Below are 22,848 nucleotides of genomic sequence, written 5' to 3' on the forward strand. Positions count from 1 at the left end.
TAGACATGTTTATTGGGGAGCTACAAAAGACCTTCAATTTCCTGAGGCCAAAGGAAATTATGTCACTGGCTCGACAACTTACAATCCTAGTTAGTATGAGTCAAGCCTGTACTGAAATGTGCATGTTTTCAGCCTGTCTTCTTAACATAGTAAGTTCTCAGAAGTACAGAATCTTAAGTCTGAAAAATCTCTTGAGGGTTACAAAGAGAACTTATTAGTTGTGAATCATGACTGCTAGAAAGGACCTGAATGGCATCTAATGAAGCGGAAGCTGAGTTCTTCAACTCAGTCCTGAAGAGGTTAATGATGTGCTTAAAGTGACATCATTAAAGTCATAAGACGAACAGATATCCTGGCCCAAGGGGATGTCTAATAAAAAAATTGTTTTGAGTGTGTCAGAATGTCTGGATAAGTAGAAGATAATATGATAATTAAAGCTCCCTTTGAAATGCTTTTGTTTGAGGAGCAAAGGTACATCTTCCTGGAAAACAAATCTCAAAAAATAAGAAATTAAAGAAAGAAATAGAACAGATTCTAAATAAAGAGAACATTTGAACCAGATGCTGTGGACTTCTCCAAAGCTATGATCAAACACTAGCATACATGGCTACAGAAATTCTTTGATGAGTCTTAACATCAGATCAGATGCTAAAGATCCATTACCATTTAAGTTCTGTCTTGAAAAAATAAATAAATTTAGCTTAAAAGTTTAGGGGCGCCTGGGTGGCTCAGTCGGTTAAGTGTCCGACTTCGGCTCAGGTCATGATCTCGTGGTCCGTGAGTTCGAGCCCTGCGTCGGGCTCTGTGCTGACAGCTTGGAGCCTGAAGTCTGTTTCAGATTCTATGTCTCCCTCTCTCTCTGACCCTCCCCCATTCGTGCTCTGTCTCTGTCTCAAAAATAAATAAACGTTAAAAAAAATTTTTTTTTAAAAGCTTAGAATATTTTTTGTATGAAACCAAAAGTGAAATATTCCAAACACTTGTTTATAATCTAATATCACTATGAATTAAAAATATATATGAAAAACTTACCCCCTCCTCAGGAACAATAAACAGTTTCCAAATAAAAGTATTTGTCACATTCACTAAGTAGGCAGGGGCATTTTGGGGGGCTTTGTCCCCCAAAGATGAGTAATTGGATTGGATTACTCAAAGATGAAGGGAATTCACTATTCACATTTGAAAAGATGGTAATTAGAATGTTACGTCCACAAGATATCAAAATAGTTCTTTCTGACTTAAATAATAGTTTTAGCTAATCTCACCTCCCCATCCTCCGGTGCACACTGCAGATATAAGTTATGGAAATCCTTTCCCCTCAAATTGCTTCATTAATTTAGAACCAAGGAACTTCAAAGAGCAGACAAGTGTGGCTGTGATTACATACAAAGCTAAGATGCAACTCTCCATATTCAACAAGTGGAGAAATATGCTTTTCACATGAAAGTCTTCTCCATTTTATTTATTTACTTATTTTTTGCACGTAGATTTTTTTAAATTTTATTTTTAATTTTTTTTTAATTTACATCCAAATTAGCATATAGTGAAACAATGATTTCAGGTCTTCTCCATTTTAAAGATAAAGACTATTCCAACTGTGCATGTTTTTTTAAGTTACCCCCCAAATAACTTATAAATTTAAATTTTTTGGTTAGTTATCATTATTCCTGAAGAAATACTGATTTTTAGAGCATTAAATATTCTGGGGAAAAAAATCTCATATTTGAAGGGGAAAAGCCATTTACAAGAATAAACAAAAATCTAAATTAGAAAATCTATTAAAATGACTAGTATAATCTAAATTATGCTAATCTGAATAAGCAAAGGAACCATTTTTATTTAATATTTTAAAAAAATACTTAAGGAAGATTCATTATTATAAAAACATAGCATGCAGGAAAAAAACCACTGGTTACCAATCACTTAACAACAAAATTTCCTGGCCAGAAGAATTTTCCTCTCTGAACCAACATATCATCATTTAAAACATGAGGATAATCTTCAAGTTTCTTTTTAATATTCTCGGTGTATAAGACAGAAAATTAGCTTCATGAGAAGATCCAAAGTTGTCTTGATTGGTATTGGGCACGGTAGCCCAAATGAGCTGTATTCAATAAATATTCATAAAATGAGTGAATGAAAAATACATTAAGAGACTGGTTGAATAATTACTGCATATAAACACAATGTAATGTTACACAGGGGCGCCTGGGTGGCTCAGTCAGTCAAGCGTCCGACTCTTGATTTTGGCTCAGGTCATGATCTCGTGCTTCGTGAGTTTAAGTCCCACATCAGACTCTGCTCTGGCAGCGTGGAGCCTACTTGGGATTCTGTCTCCCTCTTTTTTTGCCCCTCCCCCACTGGCCCTCTACCTCTTTCTCTCTAAAAAAATAAACATTAAAATAAAGGAATGTTATGTAGACATTTAAAACAATTGAGCATTATTCGCATGGAAAGATTTTTCATAACCTAATAGTAAAGCAAATTACAAAGGAGTTTATATAGAAGAAACATGTTTTCTCTCTCTCCTCTCTCCTTTCCTCTCTCTCATACAGACACACACACACACTCTAGAAGAATAAACAATATTGTTGGTTATGTTATCCATCAATAATGGGATTTGGTGTGAATTTAATGCTAGTTTTTAAATGTTTTTTTTTTTAATTTTTGTAGGAAATGAACAAGGATTACTTGTACAATAAAAATATAAAAATTTAAAATAATCTGTGCACAGGAAGGCTTGAAGGAAATCTATCAAAATGTTGACATACACTGTGGATGGTGAGGCTATGAATAATCCTCTTTTCTTTTTAGTTCCTATTTTTCAGATTTTTTATAAAGAACGTGTATTTCCTTAAAAGTAGGGGAGTAAACGCTCTTAAATTCATTAATTAGATACATCAACACATGATTCTTTTTTTTGAAATTTAAGGACAGTTTTAGGTCACATGAGTGGACTGGTTCACAAATACCACATATACATATACAGGCATAACATGGTATACTAGTCAGTGTACATAACACATTTCTACAATTCTTCTCTACTCTGCTTCTATTCAGAAGTAGAAGCATAAGCAGAACTCTAGTGCTCTTCCCCCTCCACCACTATACCCAGTCCTCCCAGCCTTAAGAAGCAGCAGACCTCAAGAAGGTGGCCAACAAACCATGCCGAATTCTAAAAGAGGGTCACAAGGTTTTTGAGTTCCTGAGGCTTCGAGAACAGTTCTGGTTCACTGGAGAGCCTACTCTAGTCAAACTGCATTGCAAGAGATTACTAAAATTCCTATGTAAATTCTTAAATCTACTTTTAAGGAATTAGGGTGGAGTCAAGGTTCTGCATCTATTAACATTCCCCCCATTCACTCATATTCCAATAGTTTTGTCTGAGGGTGCCAGGAGAAAACTTAAAATCATTTCTCCAGGATTTTATACAACCCACAGTCCACACATAGGAGTTTGTCAGACAAGAGATTATCACTCTTCACCTGGGAACGAGAAGAGCAGAACTCCAGTCTTCAGGATTCTTGAGTGGGTTGTACCTGCAAGCTTTCAAGGATCATAGGGAGACATGTCTAAATGCTCTAGTGGTCTCAATAAAACTGGGAAAAAAAAGCTTCAGCGGTATTCCATAGGGAATTCTGAAATCATACCACTGCCACAAAGAACGCCTTTTCCCATCTGAGCAAACTGCAAAGAGGAAGCAGAAATGGTAGTTTTTCTCATTGTGATACTTGGTGCCATGTGGTACGCTTCCCACTCAGAGAGTCGGGGACGCTGTACTTCCTATCAACTGTGACTGTGACTAGCATCTGCCATGGGACCTATTCCCGAGAGGAAGGGCCAAGAGATGGCAGTGATTAAAGGAGAGCTGGCTGAGTGCTTCTGTCTCAGGTCCAAGATCCCAACAGAGCAGAGAAGACCTTCCTCCCTAAGAATCCTCTCTCATTGTGTTCCCACATTTTTGAAGTTCTTATCATAGATGAAAAAGTGAAAAGCCCATAATGATAGGAGTGAAACCATCAACAAGTCACAGTGCCTTGCAATCGGTACTAAACATCCGTCATTCTTTTGTTGCCCATATTTCTCTAAAATAATATGACTTGAGAAATTTTACATCTAAAATCAAGATAAGAAGGTAGGTATTTACGGGCACCTGGGTGGCTTAGTTAAGTGTCCAACTCCTGATTTCGGCTCAGGTCATGATCACGCGGTTCATGGGATCGAGCCCCACAGTGAGCTCCACACTGATAGGGCAGAGCCTGCTTGGGATTCTTTCTCTCTCTCTCTCTCTCTCTCTCTCTCTCTCTCTCCAAAAAAATAAATAAATAAATAAACTTAAAAAAAAAGGTAAGATGATGTACTTAAATAGAAAATGAAGGTAAAAAGTGCTATACATGTGGAAAACTAAAACATTAAAAAGAATGCCACCTTCATATCAATACTTATAAAAATAAGTTCTTGTCCTGATAGAGATCTAATCAGTGGTTGCACTAGGACCGGGGGTGGAGGTGCGATTTTCTACAAAGAGACACTAGGGGAACTTCATGGAGTAATGGCATGTTCTATATTTGATTGCAGTGGTGGTTACATAGGTATGTGTATTTGTCAAAGCTCATCAAACTAGACACATAACTGTGTGCATTTTATTGCATATAAATTATACTGCAATAAAGTTGACTTACAAAAAATTCTTAGAAAATAAGCCTATAAAGAGATATGAGCTTGTTCATTTGCAGTTTCCCCATTGCGAGGAAAAACAGAACTTTCTCCAGGGATAGGGGAACTATACAGTTTTTTTTTTTTTTCCTGACTATGAACTTGAGCAGCAACCCCAAGTCATTCTAAAGTTATTAAGCAAACTATACCCATGACGAGGATCTCCTTCTGCTGAGTGGGTGAAAGAAAGAAAGGTGTAAATCTCTTAGATGGTGCTACATAATCTGCAATTCATATAAAAGCTTCTGCTTTTGGAGAGGAATTTTATACTAAAGGTGGTTTGTTTGTTTTTAATCAAACAATGTTGGTCAATAAGTACAAACTGGACTAATTTAGAAATTATCAAAGATGACCCTCATGCACTGTTGGTGGGAATGCACACTGCTACAGCCACTGTGGAAAATGGTGTGGAGGTGCCTCAAACAGTTAAACATAGAACTACTCTATGACCCAGTAATCACACTACCGGATATTTACCCAAAGAATACAAAAACACTAATTCGAAAAGATATACGCACCCCTATGTTCACTGCGGCGTTATTTGCAATAGCCAAATTATGGAAGCAGCCCAAGTGTCCACTGATAGATGAATGCATAAAGAAGATGTAGTGTACACACACACACACACACACACACACACACACACACACACACACTGGAATACGATTCAGCCATAAAAAAGAATGAAATCTTGCTAATTGCAGTGATGTGGATGAAGCTAGAGGGCATAATGCTAAGTGAAATTAGAGAAAGATAAATACCATATGATTTCACTGATATGTGGAATTTAAAAAAACAAATGAAGAAAAAAAAAAACAAAGCAAAAACCTATAGAGAAACTATCTTTTAACTGTATACAACAAACAGATGTTTACGGGGGGGGGGGTGAGGGGGGGGAAACGGGTGAAACAGGTGATGGGGATTAAGAGTACACTTATCATGATGAGCACTGAGTGATGTATAGAATTATTGAATCACTATATTGTACACCTGAAACTAACATAACACTGTATGTAACTACACTGGAATTAAAATTTGAAAAATAAAACCAAAAATAAAAGAGCTTCTTAAAACAGGAAAAGAAAGAAATTACCAAAAATAATGTTTAAGTTGTAAAATTTTAGTTCATCAGCAAACCTACAGCATTTAGTGAATTTTCACTGGATGTCTTTAGAACCTGAGGAAATAGAGGATAATAGAGCTGATTCATTCAAGTTACTGAGCAAAACAATGAAATAACATAGCAGTACACTCAAAAGGAATCACATAAACAAGGGCACGATCAGTTGATTATAGAGGTCTAGAACGTCTTACTGAAAGAATCTATTTTTGCAATATAATGCTCAGGTTTGAGCATTTTTGACCGGGTGCAGTAACTCAAAGGAGACCCAAGAAGAGTTAAGGACTAACTTATGAGGCCATTTAAAACAATTAAGGTCTCACAACTCGGGTAAGGAAAGGCTCAGGGCATGATCTGTGAGTCTCTGAGAGGTCTAAATATTAGGGAAAGAGAAAGTACGCCAAGGATAAAGGGAAATAGGATGGAGCAAAAGGCCCAAGAAAAAATTACAGATTTTTCTGTAATCCTAAAAATTACATTTAGGATGAGATCTAATGTAAGGATTTATTGAAATGGGCACCTGGGTGGCTCAGTCGGTTGAGTGTCGGACTTCAGCTCAGGTGATGAATTCACAGTTTGTGAGTTTGAACCCCCGTCAGGATCTGTGCTGACAGCTTGGAGACTGGAGCCTGCTTTGGATCCTGTGCCTCCCTCGCTTTCTGTACCTTTCCCGCTTATGCTCTCTCTGTCTCTCTGTCTCTCTCAAAAACAAATAAACATTAAAAATTAAAAAAAAAAAAAAGCATTTATTGAAACTGGAAAGTTTTATTTTAGAATTGCCCAGAGAATTGGTTTGTGGGCAACATGGGAAAGCCAGATGATTGCTTGATAGTCTCACTCACTTTGTACCCAAATGCTATCACTCCTAAAGCCACCAGAGCTGATTTCTGTTTCAGAGTTAAATGGAGAGGCCACCAATGATTCTTTCCTCACGAAAATGCTGGAGACTCTGAAATAGCAATTGTGAAACAATCTCTAACAGCTTCCTTTTCCAACCCTCAAGCCAGTAATTTAAGACTTATTTTATTTGTTAAATTGGCTCATATACAGAGATCTTCCAAAACTGCAGCTGGCTTGGTAAATTACAATTTGGTCTTCCGTTGGCCTGGTTTTTGGAGCTGAAGATTTGATGTTTACTTCCGTTTTCATCTTTCCATCTGGTTTTCCCTAATGGCTTTTAATTACTAATCCTTTCTGTGGGTGATAAGATGGAGGAACAGAGGAGATTCATGCAACAAATGTCCGGGGCCCCCTTTGAGTTTTCTTTAATCATTATAAGTATGAGATTCTCTGGTGGGGTCCACACTGTCCCAACACATGACTGATATAACCATGAGTTTGGGGAGATGCCATTTCTCTAACCATCTTGGCTTCTTGGCACATATCCCCGAAGACGTGCATCTAGCCACATTTCACAAACTATTTCATATCACAATTTTTCTGTTCCTCAGATGCTCTAGCTATGGAATAAGGAATGGCCATCCCTACCTCACAGAGACATCCTAAGGATTCTGAGTTCTTAAAGGAAAAATAATATAAAGTATCAAATCAACTTGAGTGACTATATTTTTCTTTCTCGGATTTGGCTGAATTCATAAAATACACTCATTTGTTCATGTAGTCAGTCAACAACCATTAATATAAAATCCAAAGTGCTGAACGAGAAGTGTAACAACACGGGGGGTTTAAAGCCTTGAAACTGGAGTGGAATGCCAGAATGTCCTATTAATTTCTGATCTATGATTCTGAAAAAGTAGTGTTCTTGTCTACAAAAGTGTTTTCTGTGATCTGCTGGGCTATTAGAGAAGCAAACTCACATCAGAGCAAGTCCAACTTAATACTTACTGAACTGCAGTACTCTTCAGATGATATAGGCAGGTAGCCTCTTGCTATCAAGATCCCTAATTGCTAATTAATTAGGGTGGAAACAATGAAAACATTAACATACAAGGCAGGGTTTCTTTGAGGCAGGGCTTCTATCTTGTACATCTTTTATCCCTTCCAGAGTCTAGGCTGTTTCCTTACAAACAGGAGGCATGCAATAGATGTTGAATTAAATGCAATTAATTTTCATAGGAGATGAGTCAGTGTTCATGGATACTGAAGAAGACATGGGGATGATATTTTTGCAATGCTCTTTACTTATTTATGTTCCAAGATTACTCTTGAGTAAAACCACAAATCTATTTAGATAGATAGCTCATAGAAGACTATCTAGAAAGTGAAACGTGAAGATGTTAAGGCCAAGGAAGGAGAGGGTTTGCCTAGCTGGAGTTAGGAGAATAATCAGAAGTTCGGGGAAATTTGAGAGATGCTTGCTAATGGACTCAACATGGGATGCACCTTCAATAAAAGTTCACTGACAGGCAGAGAAGCAGAAGACTTTAATTGTCTTACATTCAGGGAAAGTAGAGTTAAAATACTGGTCAATACTAAAATGCAAATACCATAAAAAATAACATATTCTAGCCTTAAAAATCCTTAGCATATTATTGGGCAAAGACATGCTTCCTGTTTAGACACAATTAGAGGCATCCTAGTATTACTAAAAGAGAAACTCCACTGTTGGATGAAGCAATTTGGAGCTGTTTGATGTTATGTTGTGAACAAGGAGGGCACTTCAAGCAATGAAAAGATGGATCCCGAAGAGAAACCTGAACATGCTGTTTCCAGCAAAGGCTGGGGGAACAGTACTCAGACCCACAAATGGGCATCTGGTTGGTGATGGCTCTGATCCCAAAGTCAATAATGCATTACATACGAGGAAGGCCACTTTATAAAATTTCATGAATATTCATAACCACCAGTATAACGGAATCCATAATCCTCATTTTAGAGACCGAGGCAAATTGAGACCCAGGGAGACTTAGGGCTTGCTCAAAACCACACAGACAAATATATACTTATATACTGACTATGTAGGATTTTTAACTCTACTTGATTCTTAAGAAGGATACTTAGAGAAGAGAAACCCACTATTAGACGTTCTGTAGGGCAACTATAGTCTTTCTCACAAATGACTAAATTGGCTTCTTTATACAAATAGGTGACCCTGGGCAAATCTGGCAGTTCTCCGAGTGCCTGTTCTCCCCTGGAACAACTCATCCTAACCTTCAGCCACAATGGAAGTGTGAACATGTAAATATGACCAGGGGAGAGAGGAATGGATATGGATAAAGGCAGGGTTAGGAAGCAGATGAACAACAGGAGCACAGGTTGGGGAAGAATAAGGACGAAGAAGCAAAAGACAGGCTTTATTTTTTTTAATGTTTACTTATTTTTGAGAGAGAGAGAGACGGAGAGAGAGAGAGAGAACGAGCAGGAGAGTGGAAGAGAGAGAAAAAGGGAAATACAGAATTGGAAGCAGGATCCAGGCTCTGAGCTGTCGGCCCAGAGCCTGACGCGGGGCTCAAACCCACGAACTGTGAGATCATGACCTGAGCCGAAGTCGGTCTCTCAACCAACTGCGCCACCCAGGTGCCCCGGAAAAGATAGGCTTTAAAAAGTGGTAAGGTATAAAGTCAAAGAACAGTTTTCTGTAGATTGCTTCATGGTACTCCCTCCTCTGATATGGTTACTTTCGCAATGATTAAGTATGGCTTTCCCCGCTGATTTCTACACTGAGATTATAGGGATACAAATAATGTGCTAGCTACATATTTTTTAAGCAAAGTAAAAACATTTAGGAGAGCTGTTTCGTGGGAGAATAAGACAATTAGCAGACCAGACTGCCTGGGCCCCTTTTGCCATTCCCAGGGACAAAGACTCCTATCATTTTATGGAGATGCCAAAAGAAGTCCAGTAGTTATAGCAGTTTTTTGGCAGGGCCCTGATTACATTTAAACTTCAAACTTCACAAGGTTTTTCAGTACATATGCAGTCTGGTGATTCCCAAAGAAGTCTTTAAAAAGTGGAATTTAAATGTAAAAGAAATTCCTGAAGAGTAAAATAATATGACAGTATGCCAAGCATTGCAATCATTCCAAACTTCCAGGGGAAGAAAAAAACACATATATACACACACAGACACATATAGGTTATTTGGCTTGGTGAAGTTCCATAAAACCAACAAATGGATTTTGCACCCCCTTGCCATCACAGGTCACTCTTACATGTGAGGCAGGTTTGGGGCTTAGAAGACTAGATTCTAAAGAAATGAGGTCCTGGCTAGATTCTGAGTTCTGACTCCTAGCACAGTTTCTGAAATGCAAATTAATATATTTTATTTGGCAGTTTATATTATTAACAGCTATGAGACATGTTCTAAAGCAGGGCTTTGGAGAATTTGAAATTACATTATTAATAAGTATAAAATTATCATAAAAATTGTTGCATTCAACCATTGGTCCAATATCTGTTGAAGCAAACATATGACATTTACTACTTGGAGAAAGAAACTATTCAAATACAGTTCCAAGATAAATTTTGAAAAAGTAACTAATAAAAGCTGGGTTCATGGCCAGTGTGGATACTACAGTTAAGCCATTTTAGAAGAGAAGGAACTCTGGCTTTTCAACAGGCTACCACTTCATGACTAAATTTCTCTTAATACTTTTTGAAAAGAAATTCAAGTTTCTGATTGGTATTTCAAGCTGGAGAAGGAATTGGAGAGTTAATGAAAAAATGACACAGATGTCACTTGGAAAAAAAATCTCCGCCCTCAGAATATGCCACGAGCTTTCCTAGGGACAGCTAGGGACCTTCAGGATTCACTTCCTGTAGCAAAAAACTTTAAGGCCATCAAACCATCCTGATAACCTTCCACAAAGCTCAGATGCTCAACTTACACTTAAGGACTGAAAAATAAAACATGCATGGCATTCTCCTCCTTTAATTTTAGAAGGAGGAAAGACCTAAGAGATATCTGATTCAGAATTTCCCCAAGTGGATTTCGTGAAATATTATTTTCCTGAATAATTTTCTGAAGAGTGGCGAGGCGCTTCAGGGAAGTCTGGGAACACTCTTGGAGAGTCATAACACATATTATTAGGTCATTAGCGAAACTGAGAAGACTACAGAAAAGAAATAGGTAAGTTAAAAAAATTTTTTTTTCAGCAAGCCTATTTGAGCACAGAGCCCTTTTTGCAGTAAGCAAAATTGTAACAATTGTAAAATTACTGTTTTAGAGAAAAACCCTTATCTGTGAAGAATCTGAAGTCCAGACAGGCTAGGGGATTGTCCCAAAGTCACACAATTAGTTGGTAGATAAGCTAAAAATAGATCTCACCTTTCAAGACCAGACTTCGGTGCTATTTCTGTCCTATGTTCTCTGCCTCTTACAACACCTCCACTCCTTGAAGGATCACAGACTATAACAAGAACCACATCTTGGAGATCATCTGGCCCAAAGCCCTCTTATTAAAGGCGGGGAAACACAGTCTCAGAGAAGTGAAGCAGTCTGTCCAAAGTGACACATGAAATCAATTCCTGTAGCAGAACTGGAACCTAGCTCTGAACTCCAATACCAGCAACCTTTCCACACCAGCATCCTAACTCCTGCGAAATCACCACTTTTGCCTCTGAGGAAAAGGTAAGCCCCTCCCGGACAAGAGGGACTTTAGCTATTCAGGATCCAGTAAAATACTTATTAAATCATACTTGTGTCAAGCGATATTTGAAATCAATGAAACACGATTGTCTTTACTTACAAATGTCATCAACTGTGACAGGGAATCAATGTTTCAAGCTCCTGAACAGGTCATCATCCCTGTCCTGTTGGATGACACCTATAAATAAAATAAATCTATTTTTGAGTGAGTAGATTTTAAGCCAACTAGATTTAAGATGCATGCAGTTTAAAGCAAAGAGAAATTTTTTTTTTTTTTTCCATGATCCTTAACTATGTACCACTGGAGAGAAATACTTTCCGGTGCTAGCTACCTCACTCTATGTGGCCATCAGTGGCCATCAGCAGCAGGCAATCCAGACCATGTACCATCACAGGTGCTGCTGCCAGAATACATGGGGAATCACGGATCCTAGAGCTAAAAGGGTCCTCCAGACATCGTCTACCTCAGTCTCTTTCCTCTGTGAATGCTACTTTCACTTTGTAGGAGGGACAACCAAGACTCTAGGAGGTGAAACGACTAGCCCACTGGGAAACAGCTGTGTCTTTAGTTCGAGTCTCTTGATTTTGAAAAGTATATCCAGAACACATTAGCAAAGGTAATCATTTGGCCGATCAACTCTAAAAACCTCACATGGACACATTTTAAACACATTCACAAATGCTGACTTAGAATATTCTATCACATCTGCATAAAATGCATTGTCAGTATTAGAGATACTTAAATATGAGCATGACTGAAAAATACCATGAATAGAAAATAACCAAAAGTGAGAAAATGGGAACTAGAGAGTGAAAAGAACAATATTAAATATGGCAAGCAATCAGGATTCTACATTCTGGTTACTTCCAAAAAAGATTAGGGTTCCTAACAAACACGAATACATGAAAAACCTTTTTCTACAAATTTTCTACAGTCTGTAATTTAAAATGTTGGGTTCGCTGTAGCCGCAAAATGCTACTTTGAGTTAGATTTGCCAGAAACTAAAATTTAGGCTAGACAATGAACATTTTAAATTTCCATTCTGTGCCTAAATACTTCAAGATAACTGCAAGTATTTTAGGATACCGCCTTGAGGTAATATAGCTGTCACAGTAACGTCACCACCAAACTCATGAGTGCTTACTGTGTGCCTGTCGCTGTTTGACTATTTTGCACATACTATCTCCTTCAATCAATCCTCACAACAGTTTGATTATAATTTTACAAATGAGAACATCAAAGCACAGAGAAATTCAGTGACACGAAGTAAGTTCACACAACTGGTAAAATGGTAGAATTTGTGCACAAATCTATTTGGTGACACAATCCAAGCTCAAATCACTATATAATACTGCATTTCTTTAATATGGCCGCGGGAGAGCCTCAAGAATATTAGAGTGAATAACACAATTCCAATTAGAATACATAAAATTCTCCCAACTAAATCCCATACAATGTAAAACATCAAGAAATTCTCTCACTCTTTTTCTGAGGGATAAAGAGGCAGCTAGGGATCATTTTCCAAAGCAAATAGTAATGCCAAGGAATTGAAACTTCTGATGTTAACTTTAAACATATTACAACTAAAATGTGACAAAGGAAAAACTTAAATTGTCTCTTGTAATTAAAATAAATCTTTCTGATTCAATTAATTCTTAAGGGTCCCGAAGGAGATAAACACTCCTGTTACTCAAGACTGACTGATTCCCAAAATAGTAAAAGTTATCGATAGACTGAATTTAATCCTATGTACTTTAAAGCATGGCTATATATCATTTTGCTAAAGAACGGAACTATTTATAACGGGAATAAAAAAGTAGTTTTGATAGATTATGCGACCCCCTCAATTTCTCATGTAATACAGCTCTCTTTTCTTGACCGTAGTCATGCTTCTGACCCAAAGCCCTGAGCTTTTTTTTTTTTTTTTTAATCAGGGGACATTTTTTTTTCAACATAGTTTTAAAACCATGAAACTGATAAAATAGGAAATAATACGGAGCACAAATATATACCTGACATAACTGAACAAGAATTAGATATATGCAAAGTTCAGCACCACAGAAACCAGTGACATTAGGGAAACGCACATCTTTTTCAAAGCTCTGTGGAGAAGTCAATCTCTTCTGGCAATAATGGCTTTTTTATACGGACCCCAAACAGAAGAAGATAAAGTGTGGTTTCATGGTAGCTTACCCTTTTCTCTGACACCCCATCCTGGCCTGTAGAATCTCTCTCATCATGTGTCTCTTTCAGGACTGGCATATGTTTTTGGTATGCTGGCTCTCTGTTTAAGGTTGTGTATCCTATGTGCTCATAAATTGGGTTTATCGTCATCTTGGCAATGTATTCTGCTGCCTTGGTTTCAATATAGAGAGTAATCAATCCATCAGTCACCAGATCGTGGATGGACTCAAAGCGCTTCTCCCCAACGAAGTGCTTTCCATCGTAGTAGAGCCTGAAGTTTCTGGTTTGACTTCCAAATCTGCCTCAATGAAATGGGAAAGATGTTTTTAAGAAAAGTAAGCAAGTGAATTCTTTCTGAAAAAAAAAAAAAAAAAGAGAAAGAGCAAAAAAAAAACTATTGCTTTGTGTGTGTCTTCTTTGTTAAATAAACTGGCTAATCTCTATGAATCGTCTGGAATACAGAAAATAAAACTTGTGAACACAAAGAATAAACTTGCAACAACTAGGGATAACTAGCTAAAAGCATGCCTACTCTAGAGGGGAAACAATGTTCTTGTTTATCTTTTTAAACCACTTCATTAACCTGTAGGAAAAGTGAAGGAAAATAAAGCTTATATCCTATTAGAGCACATTCTATATTCAATTAGTCAACTCCATAATAGATGAAATTTCTTTAACATGTTCTCTTCAAGTCGATCAATAAAAATATTCAACATGCTTTAGACCCAGCATTCATGTCTTTTAATGAGAAAGCCCCATTTAATGGGCTCACGTAAGTACAATGCCAGCAATCATTTAAAGCACAGCTGAGTCCAGAACCTGAACCACACAGTAAGGCAGGATGGCAACAGAAACATACTTCTGCGATTTCTAGCCATGAGTCAATGACTTGCTCTTTCCTTTTATATAGTCATTTTTCTGTGTCTGCATGTTGAGTCGAGGCAAGAAACGTCAGCAATATATATAGGGCACAGAAGTCATAAACGAATGGACTCTAGATCTGTTCTCACTTTTGGGTCATGTTTTGGTGACATACTTTTAAAAACCGGAGAATAATGGTTTACTCTTCTGATAATTTCAGTATTTTGCCTCCTGATTTTATGAAAGGGGATGCCAAAAGGCACCAAGAGCCAGTATCATGGTCTCCCAAAGGCAATCCCAAGTGAGCCTAATTAAAAACAAAACAAGTCAGAGAGGATGTATTTAATTTCACTGTTAAAAATACACAGAACAACAACAAAAAAGACCCCCAAATACACAGAACAGAGGTGAACTTAAATACCAAAATAATACCGTGTTTAATACCAAAGTAAAATGTTTAATTAGGACTCCAAACTTTCACAACAATATTATTCTGGTATTGATTATATTCCAGAAAGACAGGACTTACCAACTTAAGATTCTACTTTTAATTTATCCTTAAAAAAGGAAACAAAATAATTTTTTATAATGGCCTGAGGTATCTCTGTTTCTGTAGTTCAAATTGAACTTTAGTAATTATTGAATCTAGAACCTGGCATTCTATCCATGATGGTCCTTCTACTATAATAAAATTTATCCACCTTTGGTCCTTTAAAAGCAATTATATTTTGATTTATACTCAAGTGAATGATCCATATAATTCCAATTTCCCACTGGTCATTTTCCTGTAATGTTATAGACATATTTCTCCTAAGTAAATTTTCATTATAATGTAAGTCTAAAAAAGTAGAAGGTAAAATTTCTACACCAAAGTTAAATATAAAAGTTTCTTTCAGTTTAATATACTGTTTTTATTCTTTCCTTTCTGTTAAGACATATTATCTGTTTTTTGAGTAATAAACATGGAAGGCCACTTTATAATTTTTGTAAGAGTCTTAAAACAATAATCACTCAGCACTGTTAAACATTAAGTCCTTTTATAGCTCAGGTGTGTTCAGAGACATTTCAATGAGGGATTAGACCATTTTACTCCTTCAGGGGTTTATGATTTCACAGTGCGTGTGGCACTTAAACTAAAGACTATCCAAGCAATGGTGGTAGGCACTTGTCACTCACATTTATTCTAAAATCTGAACAGTATGGGAGTGTAGGGCAGAAGGGATGATGGCGTTCTTGGCCTCACCTGGGTGAGTGTGGGGAGACTGAAAGAGCTGGTCTAGGACGCTTCACAATGGGCCTATTGCTACCCCAGCTAAGGCGAGGATTTCCTGGCTACCTCTAGGCATCGGGCAAAAAAGACTAAGTAAGTTTGTGCTTTTCTATTTATCACAGCAACCTGAAGAGACCCAGCGCGCAACTCCCAATTCCTCCTCAACCTGCACGTCAGCTCTGGACTTCCGGTCCAGTCGAACTTCCAGTCTTTTTTTTTTTTAAAAAAAACTTTTTTTTAAATGTTTATTTTTGAGACAGAGAGAGACAGAGCATGAATGGGGGAGGGGCAGAGAGAGAGGGAGACACAGAATCGGAAGCAGGCTCCAGGCTCTGAGCCATCAGCCCAGAGCCCGACGCGGGGCTCGAACTCACGAACCGTGAGATCGTGACCTGAGCTGAAGTCGGACGCTCAACTGACTGAGCCACCCGGGCGCCCCTCAAACTTCCAGTCTTAAGGAACCTGATCCAATAACTAAAGTAACTCATAATATGGGCTGATTAAAATGTAACCTCAGAGGACAAGAAAATGAATTTCCATTTTGGAATTATGATTGACTTTTTAGGAAAGCTGCATTATTTTTACTAAAGGAGCCACACCCTCTCATTGCCTAGCCTGTACAGCCCTCTCTTTCCCTTGGGAAGTTACATAAAGAATAGCATCACAGTTTACATCAACGGAGTCTCCTTCCCTTCTGTGATTTGAAAGGCATGATAGAAAATCTTTGAGCAAGGTGGGGAATGGATGTGTCTATTCTACAAAAGAGCCAGAAAAGCAGAGATGCTGAATCTAAAGGCAAAGAAAGGATCCTTTCTTGGAAAAGTTTACCACTTACAAACTATCATTCAACCACACACCCAGGAATTCTGTTAAATATTAGGTGGTTCATAATAAAGTTCCTGTTCCCTTGATTACCTCTACAGGATATAGACAAACACAAAGATAAGATATATATATATATATATATATATATATATATATATATATATATATATATATATAACATAACACATATATAACATTATAACATTATATATATATATATAACATAACATACATATAACATATATATATAACATATATATAACATAACATATATATAACATTATAACATTATATATATACATATATATATATATATAGAGAGAGAGAGAGAGAGAGAGAGAGAGAGAGTTGCATGCTCTATCAAGCACCCTGGAATTTAAAGAATTCATCTTTATTTATTTATTTATTTATTTGAAAAAAATTTTTTAATGTTTATTTATTTTTGAGAGAGAGACAGTGAGAGCCAGGAAGGGGCACAGACAGAGAGAGAAGGAGATACAGAATCCGAAACAGGCTCCAGGCTCCAAGCTGTCAGCACACAGCCCCATGTGGGGTTCAAACTCACGAACCATGAGATCATGACCTGAGCTGAAGTCAGACGCTTAACTGACTGAGTCACTCAGGGGTCCCTAAGAATTCATCTTTAGTTTGTTTTTAAATCTTTTTTGTTTTTTAAGTTTTTTTTTTTAAGTTTATTTATTTTGAGAGACAGAGAATGTGCAAGCACATGCGAGTGGGGGAAGGGCGGAGGGAGAGCAAGGGAGAGAGAGAATCCCAAACAGGCTCCACACCAGCAGTGTGGAGCCAGACACAGGGCTCAAACTCCTGAACTGTGAGATCATGACCCAAACCAAAACCAAGAGTTGGATTCTCAACTGCACCACCCAGGAACCCCTAGTTTGATTTCTAAAACATCATTATAAAAAGGTACATAACCTTATATAGAAACATTACATTTCTGTGCAGTGATTCATGAAACCAAGCGAACCCAACAACTCACCTCACACTATGAAAACCAAGGAACTCACTGCTTACTAAGGTCTCAGAGCTACTGCTTATGTCCGGTGCAAAAGCACCTTTGCAGTCTTGAAACAGGGTTTGACCAGGAAAGGCAAGTGTGGGTCCTGAGTGTTTAACAGAAAACCTCAGACTTTGGTATAAGAATAGGTTTAAATCCTGGATCTGCCACTTTTTAGCTGGCTGATTTGAGAAAATCATTCTTCAGATTCTGCATCTAGAGAACAGGAATAACATTATCTTTCTCCACATGGCTGGGAGGATTACGTAAGCATATTTAAGTCAAAGCTAAGTACATACTAGGCTCAATGAATGGTAGTTCTCTTTCTCCTTCTCTGTTAGTTAGGCCTCTGCAGAGAATGACAGAACATGTCATGAAACAATAAAGTAGAACAGAAAAGAGAATCAATAAACATGCACTGGAGGGGGCTCCACAAACAACCGGTAACACAAATAACTTGTACCGGAATATCTCTGCCCTGGCTGATTTCACAGTCGACACAAGGCAAGGAGGAGCTCTTTGTGAATTGTCTTCAGATGTCCCTGAAAAGTTTATACTGCCTGGGTGGACAGACAGGAACTATACCAGAATGCAGAGTGGGGGCTGGTGGAGGAGGGAAAAGCAATGAGTCTTTCCACTGTGACTTGTGAGTCAGGTCTCTGAATTCAAAGGCAAAAGGTCAGTCAATGTAACCATACTGACGGCAGGACGTGTTCCATGGATCTGGGGACAACTGCTGAACTCTACACTAGAGAGCACTGATATGTCAAAACTGTCGAAGCTAAACCATTTTCCTCCATTTTTACAGGAAAATCTTCTTTTCATCTTTTCTTGTGTTTATTACCTGCATCTGCCCTCGCTTTTTAATAGCTGTTCATTCTTTGGTGAACATGTCTGAAGCTGTACAGGACCAACTCTCTCTTAGTTAGAGTTCAACAAAATTCATTTTCTCCAAAGTGGTACTGTAGCTCACGAATAGAAAAGAGAGACTGGGATCATCTGCTTTGAACTGCTACTATTGTACATAATTACCACTTTCGAGAAGTGTCTTTTTCTCCTGTGATTTCAGGTTTTGGTTTTCATGTTTAAAAAAGCTGTTTAATGCTGTGCCCAATTGCATTCAGATGAATTTCAAAATATATAATTCTAACATCTAGCTTTCAAAAATGAACAAAACCTTTAATACCATCCTTTCTATTTTTTAAAAGTAAATCGTACTCAAAACATTCAGTCTAGAGGTACAAAGTGATGAAAATATGTGTAAAGAATAGCCTTTGGGATTTTACTTTACTTTTTCTAAAACCAAGATTACTTCTGATTTGAGGTCGAAGTATTGGGAAATAGCTCTTCAAAGGAAAGTTCCAAGTTAACAGATGTTTTCTGTTAAACAAACAAAGAAACATATACAACACACTTGTCTAAGTTAACAATAAGATGTTAGAACTATTTCCAGAAACCAACATACAAGAACAATTTTATTTGTCATAAATATATATTTGTGTATTGTTTACCCAAATCAAAGATGGTAATCTAATGATGAAATACGAGCATCTCATAAATTTATCTAATCGTAAACACACCCCTGAAAAGCTAAAACAGAAACAAGAATATGACGAGGCATTCAGTTAAATACTAAAAAATGAAAGGCTGAGGAAGAGAAAACATAGCTATGTACAATTTAAAAATACTTTTTTCCATCTGAAATCTTTGTTAGGGTACTACTTTTGTCTATCTGGTCATTGAATTCTGGACGGTGAAATGGGGCAAAAGTATTAAAATACGTGAACTCATGATGACATTCCCTTGGCACAGTAAATTGCCTTCAGTGAAAGAAGCAAGTCAATGTGCCTAACTAAACCTGGCACGCTCTGGAAGGTGGGATGAATACAGATGAATCAGTTGAAGGTCTGTTTAAGAAGCAGTGAGACATTCCCCCCACCCTCTCCAATCCTGTCTCCAGTCCCACCCCTTCCCGGCTCTGGTGGAAGACTGAAGTCTGGTTTTCTGGATAGGGTAAAACAAGGAGATAGTGAACAGAGGGACACCAGACAGAGTTGAAGGCAGAGGTGCTATCCTGAAAATTAAGTGAAAAGTTGTTAATACTGAAGATTGAAACCTCCATCTTTCTTTGTCACCTGATTCTCAAAAGGGTTGTACCTTTTCATGGTAGGAGACTGGAGAATTCTGCTCTTAGAAATCTGATCCACCCAATTGAAGACTTAAGAATAGAAACATCACCGTCTACTTGGCTGGTTTCTTTCAAGCTTTCAGAACTACCAGTCAGCTTTTTAGTGCCAAATAAATATGAACAGTTAGCCAAGGACCACCTGACATCTGAGGAAAGACTCTCTGATGAAGGACAAAGATGGATAAACAAAGAGAATCAAAGAGAGCTGAAGGATAAACACTAGGATGCTGTAAGAAAGGGATGAATATAGAGTATGCAGAAAAAATATAGCATATTTAAAGGAAGAAATGGAAGATAAAGTTGAAAAAATTTTCAAGATCAGTAAGATAGAAAAAGGAGAGAAAAAGTAAGATAGAGAATCAATTCAGGAAGTCTAATATCTAAAAGAGTTCTAAAAACAGAGAACAGAGAAACTGGAAGGGGAAGAAATAAAAAAAGACAATTCAAGAAAATTCATCAAAGTTGAAGGATACAAACTTATACAATGGACAAAAATAAGCCCACGTCAAGAAGGTAAACATGAAAAGGTGTTCAGTGAGTAATCCAGTAAATGCAAATTAAATCTTTAGGTTGGTAAAATCTAACAAGTCTGACAATACCAAGCACCGGCAAGGATACAGAGCACCTAACATAACCAGTACCCGGCATACCGTTTAACAAAAGGGTTTTGTATTTTCTAGTAAAGTTGGATGTATGCATTCCCTAGGATTAGCAATCCTATTCCTAGGTAATATTCTAGACAATACAATTGATTATATGCACTAGGAGACACACACACACACTGTCTCTCTCTCTAATAGTAATGCTCATTAATGCCTAAACCTAAAAACCACACATTTCCGGTAAAATAGAAAAACTGTAGTACACATATATGATAGTTAACTTTATGTCACTTTGGAGGGTGTTTTCAGAGAAGATTAGCATTTAAGTCAGTGCACTGTGGGTAAAGCAGATTGCTCTCCCATAATTGGGTGGGCCTCATCCAATCAGTTCAAGGCCCGAATAGAACAAAAAGACTGGCCTCACTGAGCAAGAGGGGGTTTACCAGCAGACTGCCTTTGGATGTACCTGCAACATTGGCCCTCCTAAGTCTCAAGCCTACCAGCCCACACTGCAGATTTAGACTTGCCAGCTCTCATAATCACATGAGCCAATTGCTTATAATAAATGCCCCCCACCCCACACACACACACATACACACACACACACCCTATTCGTTTTGCTTCTTTGGAGAACCTTGATTAATATAATGAAATACTAGGGGTGCCTGAGTGGCTCAGTCGGTTAAGTGTCTGAGTTCAGCTCAGGTCATGATCTCACAGTTCATGAGTTTGAGCCCCACATCAGGCTCTGTGCTGACAGCTCAGAGCTGGAGCCTGCTTTGGATTCCGTGTCTCCTTCTCTCTCTGCCCTTCCCCCACTATCTCTCTATCTCTCTCTCTCTCAAAAATAAACATTAAAAAATTTAAAAAATATAATGAAATACTATATAGCAAGGAAAGCAAACATATACATGCAAAAACATGGATGGATTTTTACAAGTATAATGTGGGCAAAAAGAACAAGTCACAAAAGAATACATACAATGTGGTCTGATTATATAAAGTCCAAAGGCAGGCCAAATCTAAATATATTATACAGGAATATATATACAGGTGGTAAGACTATAAAGAAAAGCATGAAAAAGATAACTATAAACCGAGCACAGTAGTTAACTATTGTGTGGAAGTGGGGGATAATGACAAGCAAGAGAAATATGGGGAATTTCTGAACTACCATTAATGTATATTGATGTGGTAGGGATTACATAGATTTACATATATTTACATGTCATCAATTTTTAAATTGGGTATATCAGTTTTACATACTTTCCTGTATGTGTTATTTCACAATATGTATATTTTTAATTATAGCATTCAAGGGGCACCTGGGTGGCTCAGTCGGTTAAGTGTCTGACTTCGGCTCAGGTCATGATCTCATGGTTCGTGAGTTTGAGCCCCACATTGGGCTCTGTGCTGACAGCTCAGAGTGGAGTCTGCTTCCCATTTTCTGCATCTCCCTCTCTCTCTGCCTCTCCCCCACTCAGACTCTTTCTCTCTCTCTCTCTCTCTCTCAAAAATAAATAAACATAAAAAAGAAAATTAAAAATAAAAATAAAATTGTAGCATTCAAATGACAAAGACCTAAATCTGGAAGAAAAAGCAATCAGAAACAGATTCCCTCTAGGTGGTTTACGCTATAGACTTTAAGGATATAAATTTTATAAGAGAATTCAATGGTGAGTTTTTAAAGAGAATAAAGTGAGAGTATAGAGCTAAGAAAAACAAATTAAATACCAATACAATTACTACAGATCTAATAAATAACTAGAAATGACAGGAAACAGGATCGATAGGACTGAAAAGCAAATCAATGGCATAAGATAAGGCTTAAATAGTCAACTGGATGGCTAAGGAAAAGTACAAGAGTAAATCAATTAAGGCATATAGGATAAACACTGAAGACTAAGACAATCCACCAAAAAAACTGTGCCTCAAGTTCAGATGCCAACAAATGGAACAGAAATACTATTCAGAAATAGAATTTGGGGACATATTCCAGGCAAGGAAGAAGGAACTGAATCTCAAGACTGAAAGAACACACTGTTTCATGGATGAGCTTATAAAAAAACTATCAACATTAAAACAAATCCTGGTTGGGTGCTTGGGTGGCTCAGTTGGTTGAATGCCCAACTTCGGCTCAGGCCTGATCTCACAGTTTGTGAGTTCGAGCCCACACTGGGCTCTCCACTGTCAGCATGGAGCCTGCTTTGGATCCTCTGTCCCCCTCTCTCTCTGCCCCACGTGTGCACGCACGTGCTCTCTCTCTCTCTCTCTTAAAAATAAATAAACATTTAAAAAAGAGAACAAATCCTGGTTTAAATTACTAAATATGAAGAGTAAACAAAGAATTTTTTAGACAACCAGGCAGGAACCAGTGTCACTTTCATATAAGGGGTTGGAAGCAAGATTGTTTTCAGACTTCTTTACATTAACAATAAATGTCAAGAAACAATGGATTACCATTAAGTACTAAGGATAGGAAAAAATACACTGAGGATATTCTGTCCAAACAAGC

General features: G+C 37.5%; 1 protein-coding gene across 3 annotated transcripts in view; it reads right to left on the minus strand.

Moving 5' to 3' along the window:
- Positions 1-22,848, minus strand: part of CHN1 (chimerin 1) — a 202,580-nt gene that overhangs the window by 72,874 nt on the left and 106,858 nt on the right. For 2 of the 3 annotated variants that reach the window (XM_042949182.1, XM_042949183.1), the window contains one exon: positions 13,579-13,867. In XM_042949182.1, coding sequence (XP_042805116.1) covers positions 13,579-13,867 — 289 coding nt within the window. Of the gene's footprint in view, positions 1-11,484; positions 11,564-13,578; positions 13,868-22,848 lie in introns of those variants that run through there. The other variant, XM_042949184.1, reaches the window with a different exon arrangement.

This window comes from Panthera leo, chromosome C1, assembly GCF_018350215.1.
Source record: "Panthera leo isolate Ple1 chromosome C1, P.leo_Ple1_pat1.1, whole genome shotgun sequence".
NCBI classification, from domain to species: Eukaryota; Metazoa; Chordata; class Mammalia; order Carnivora; family Felidae; genus Panthera; species Panthera leo.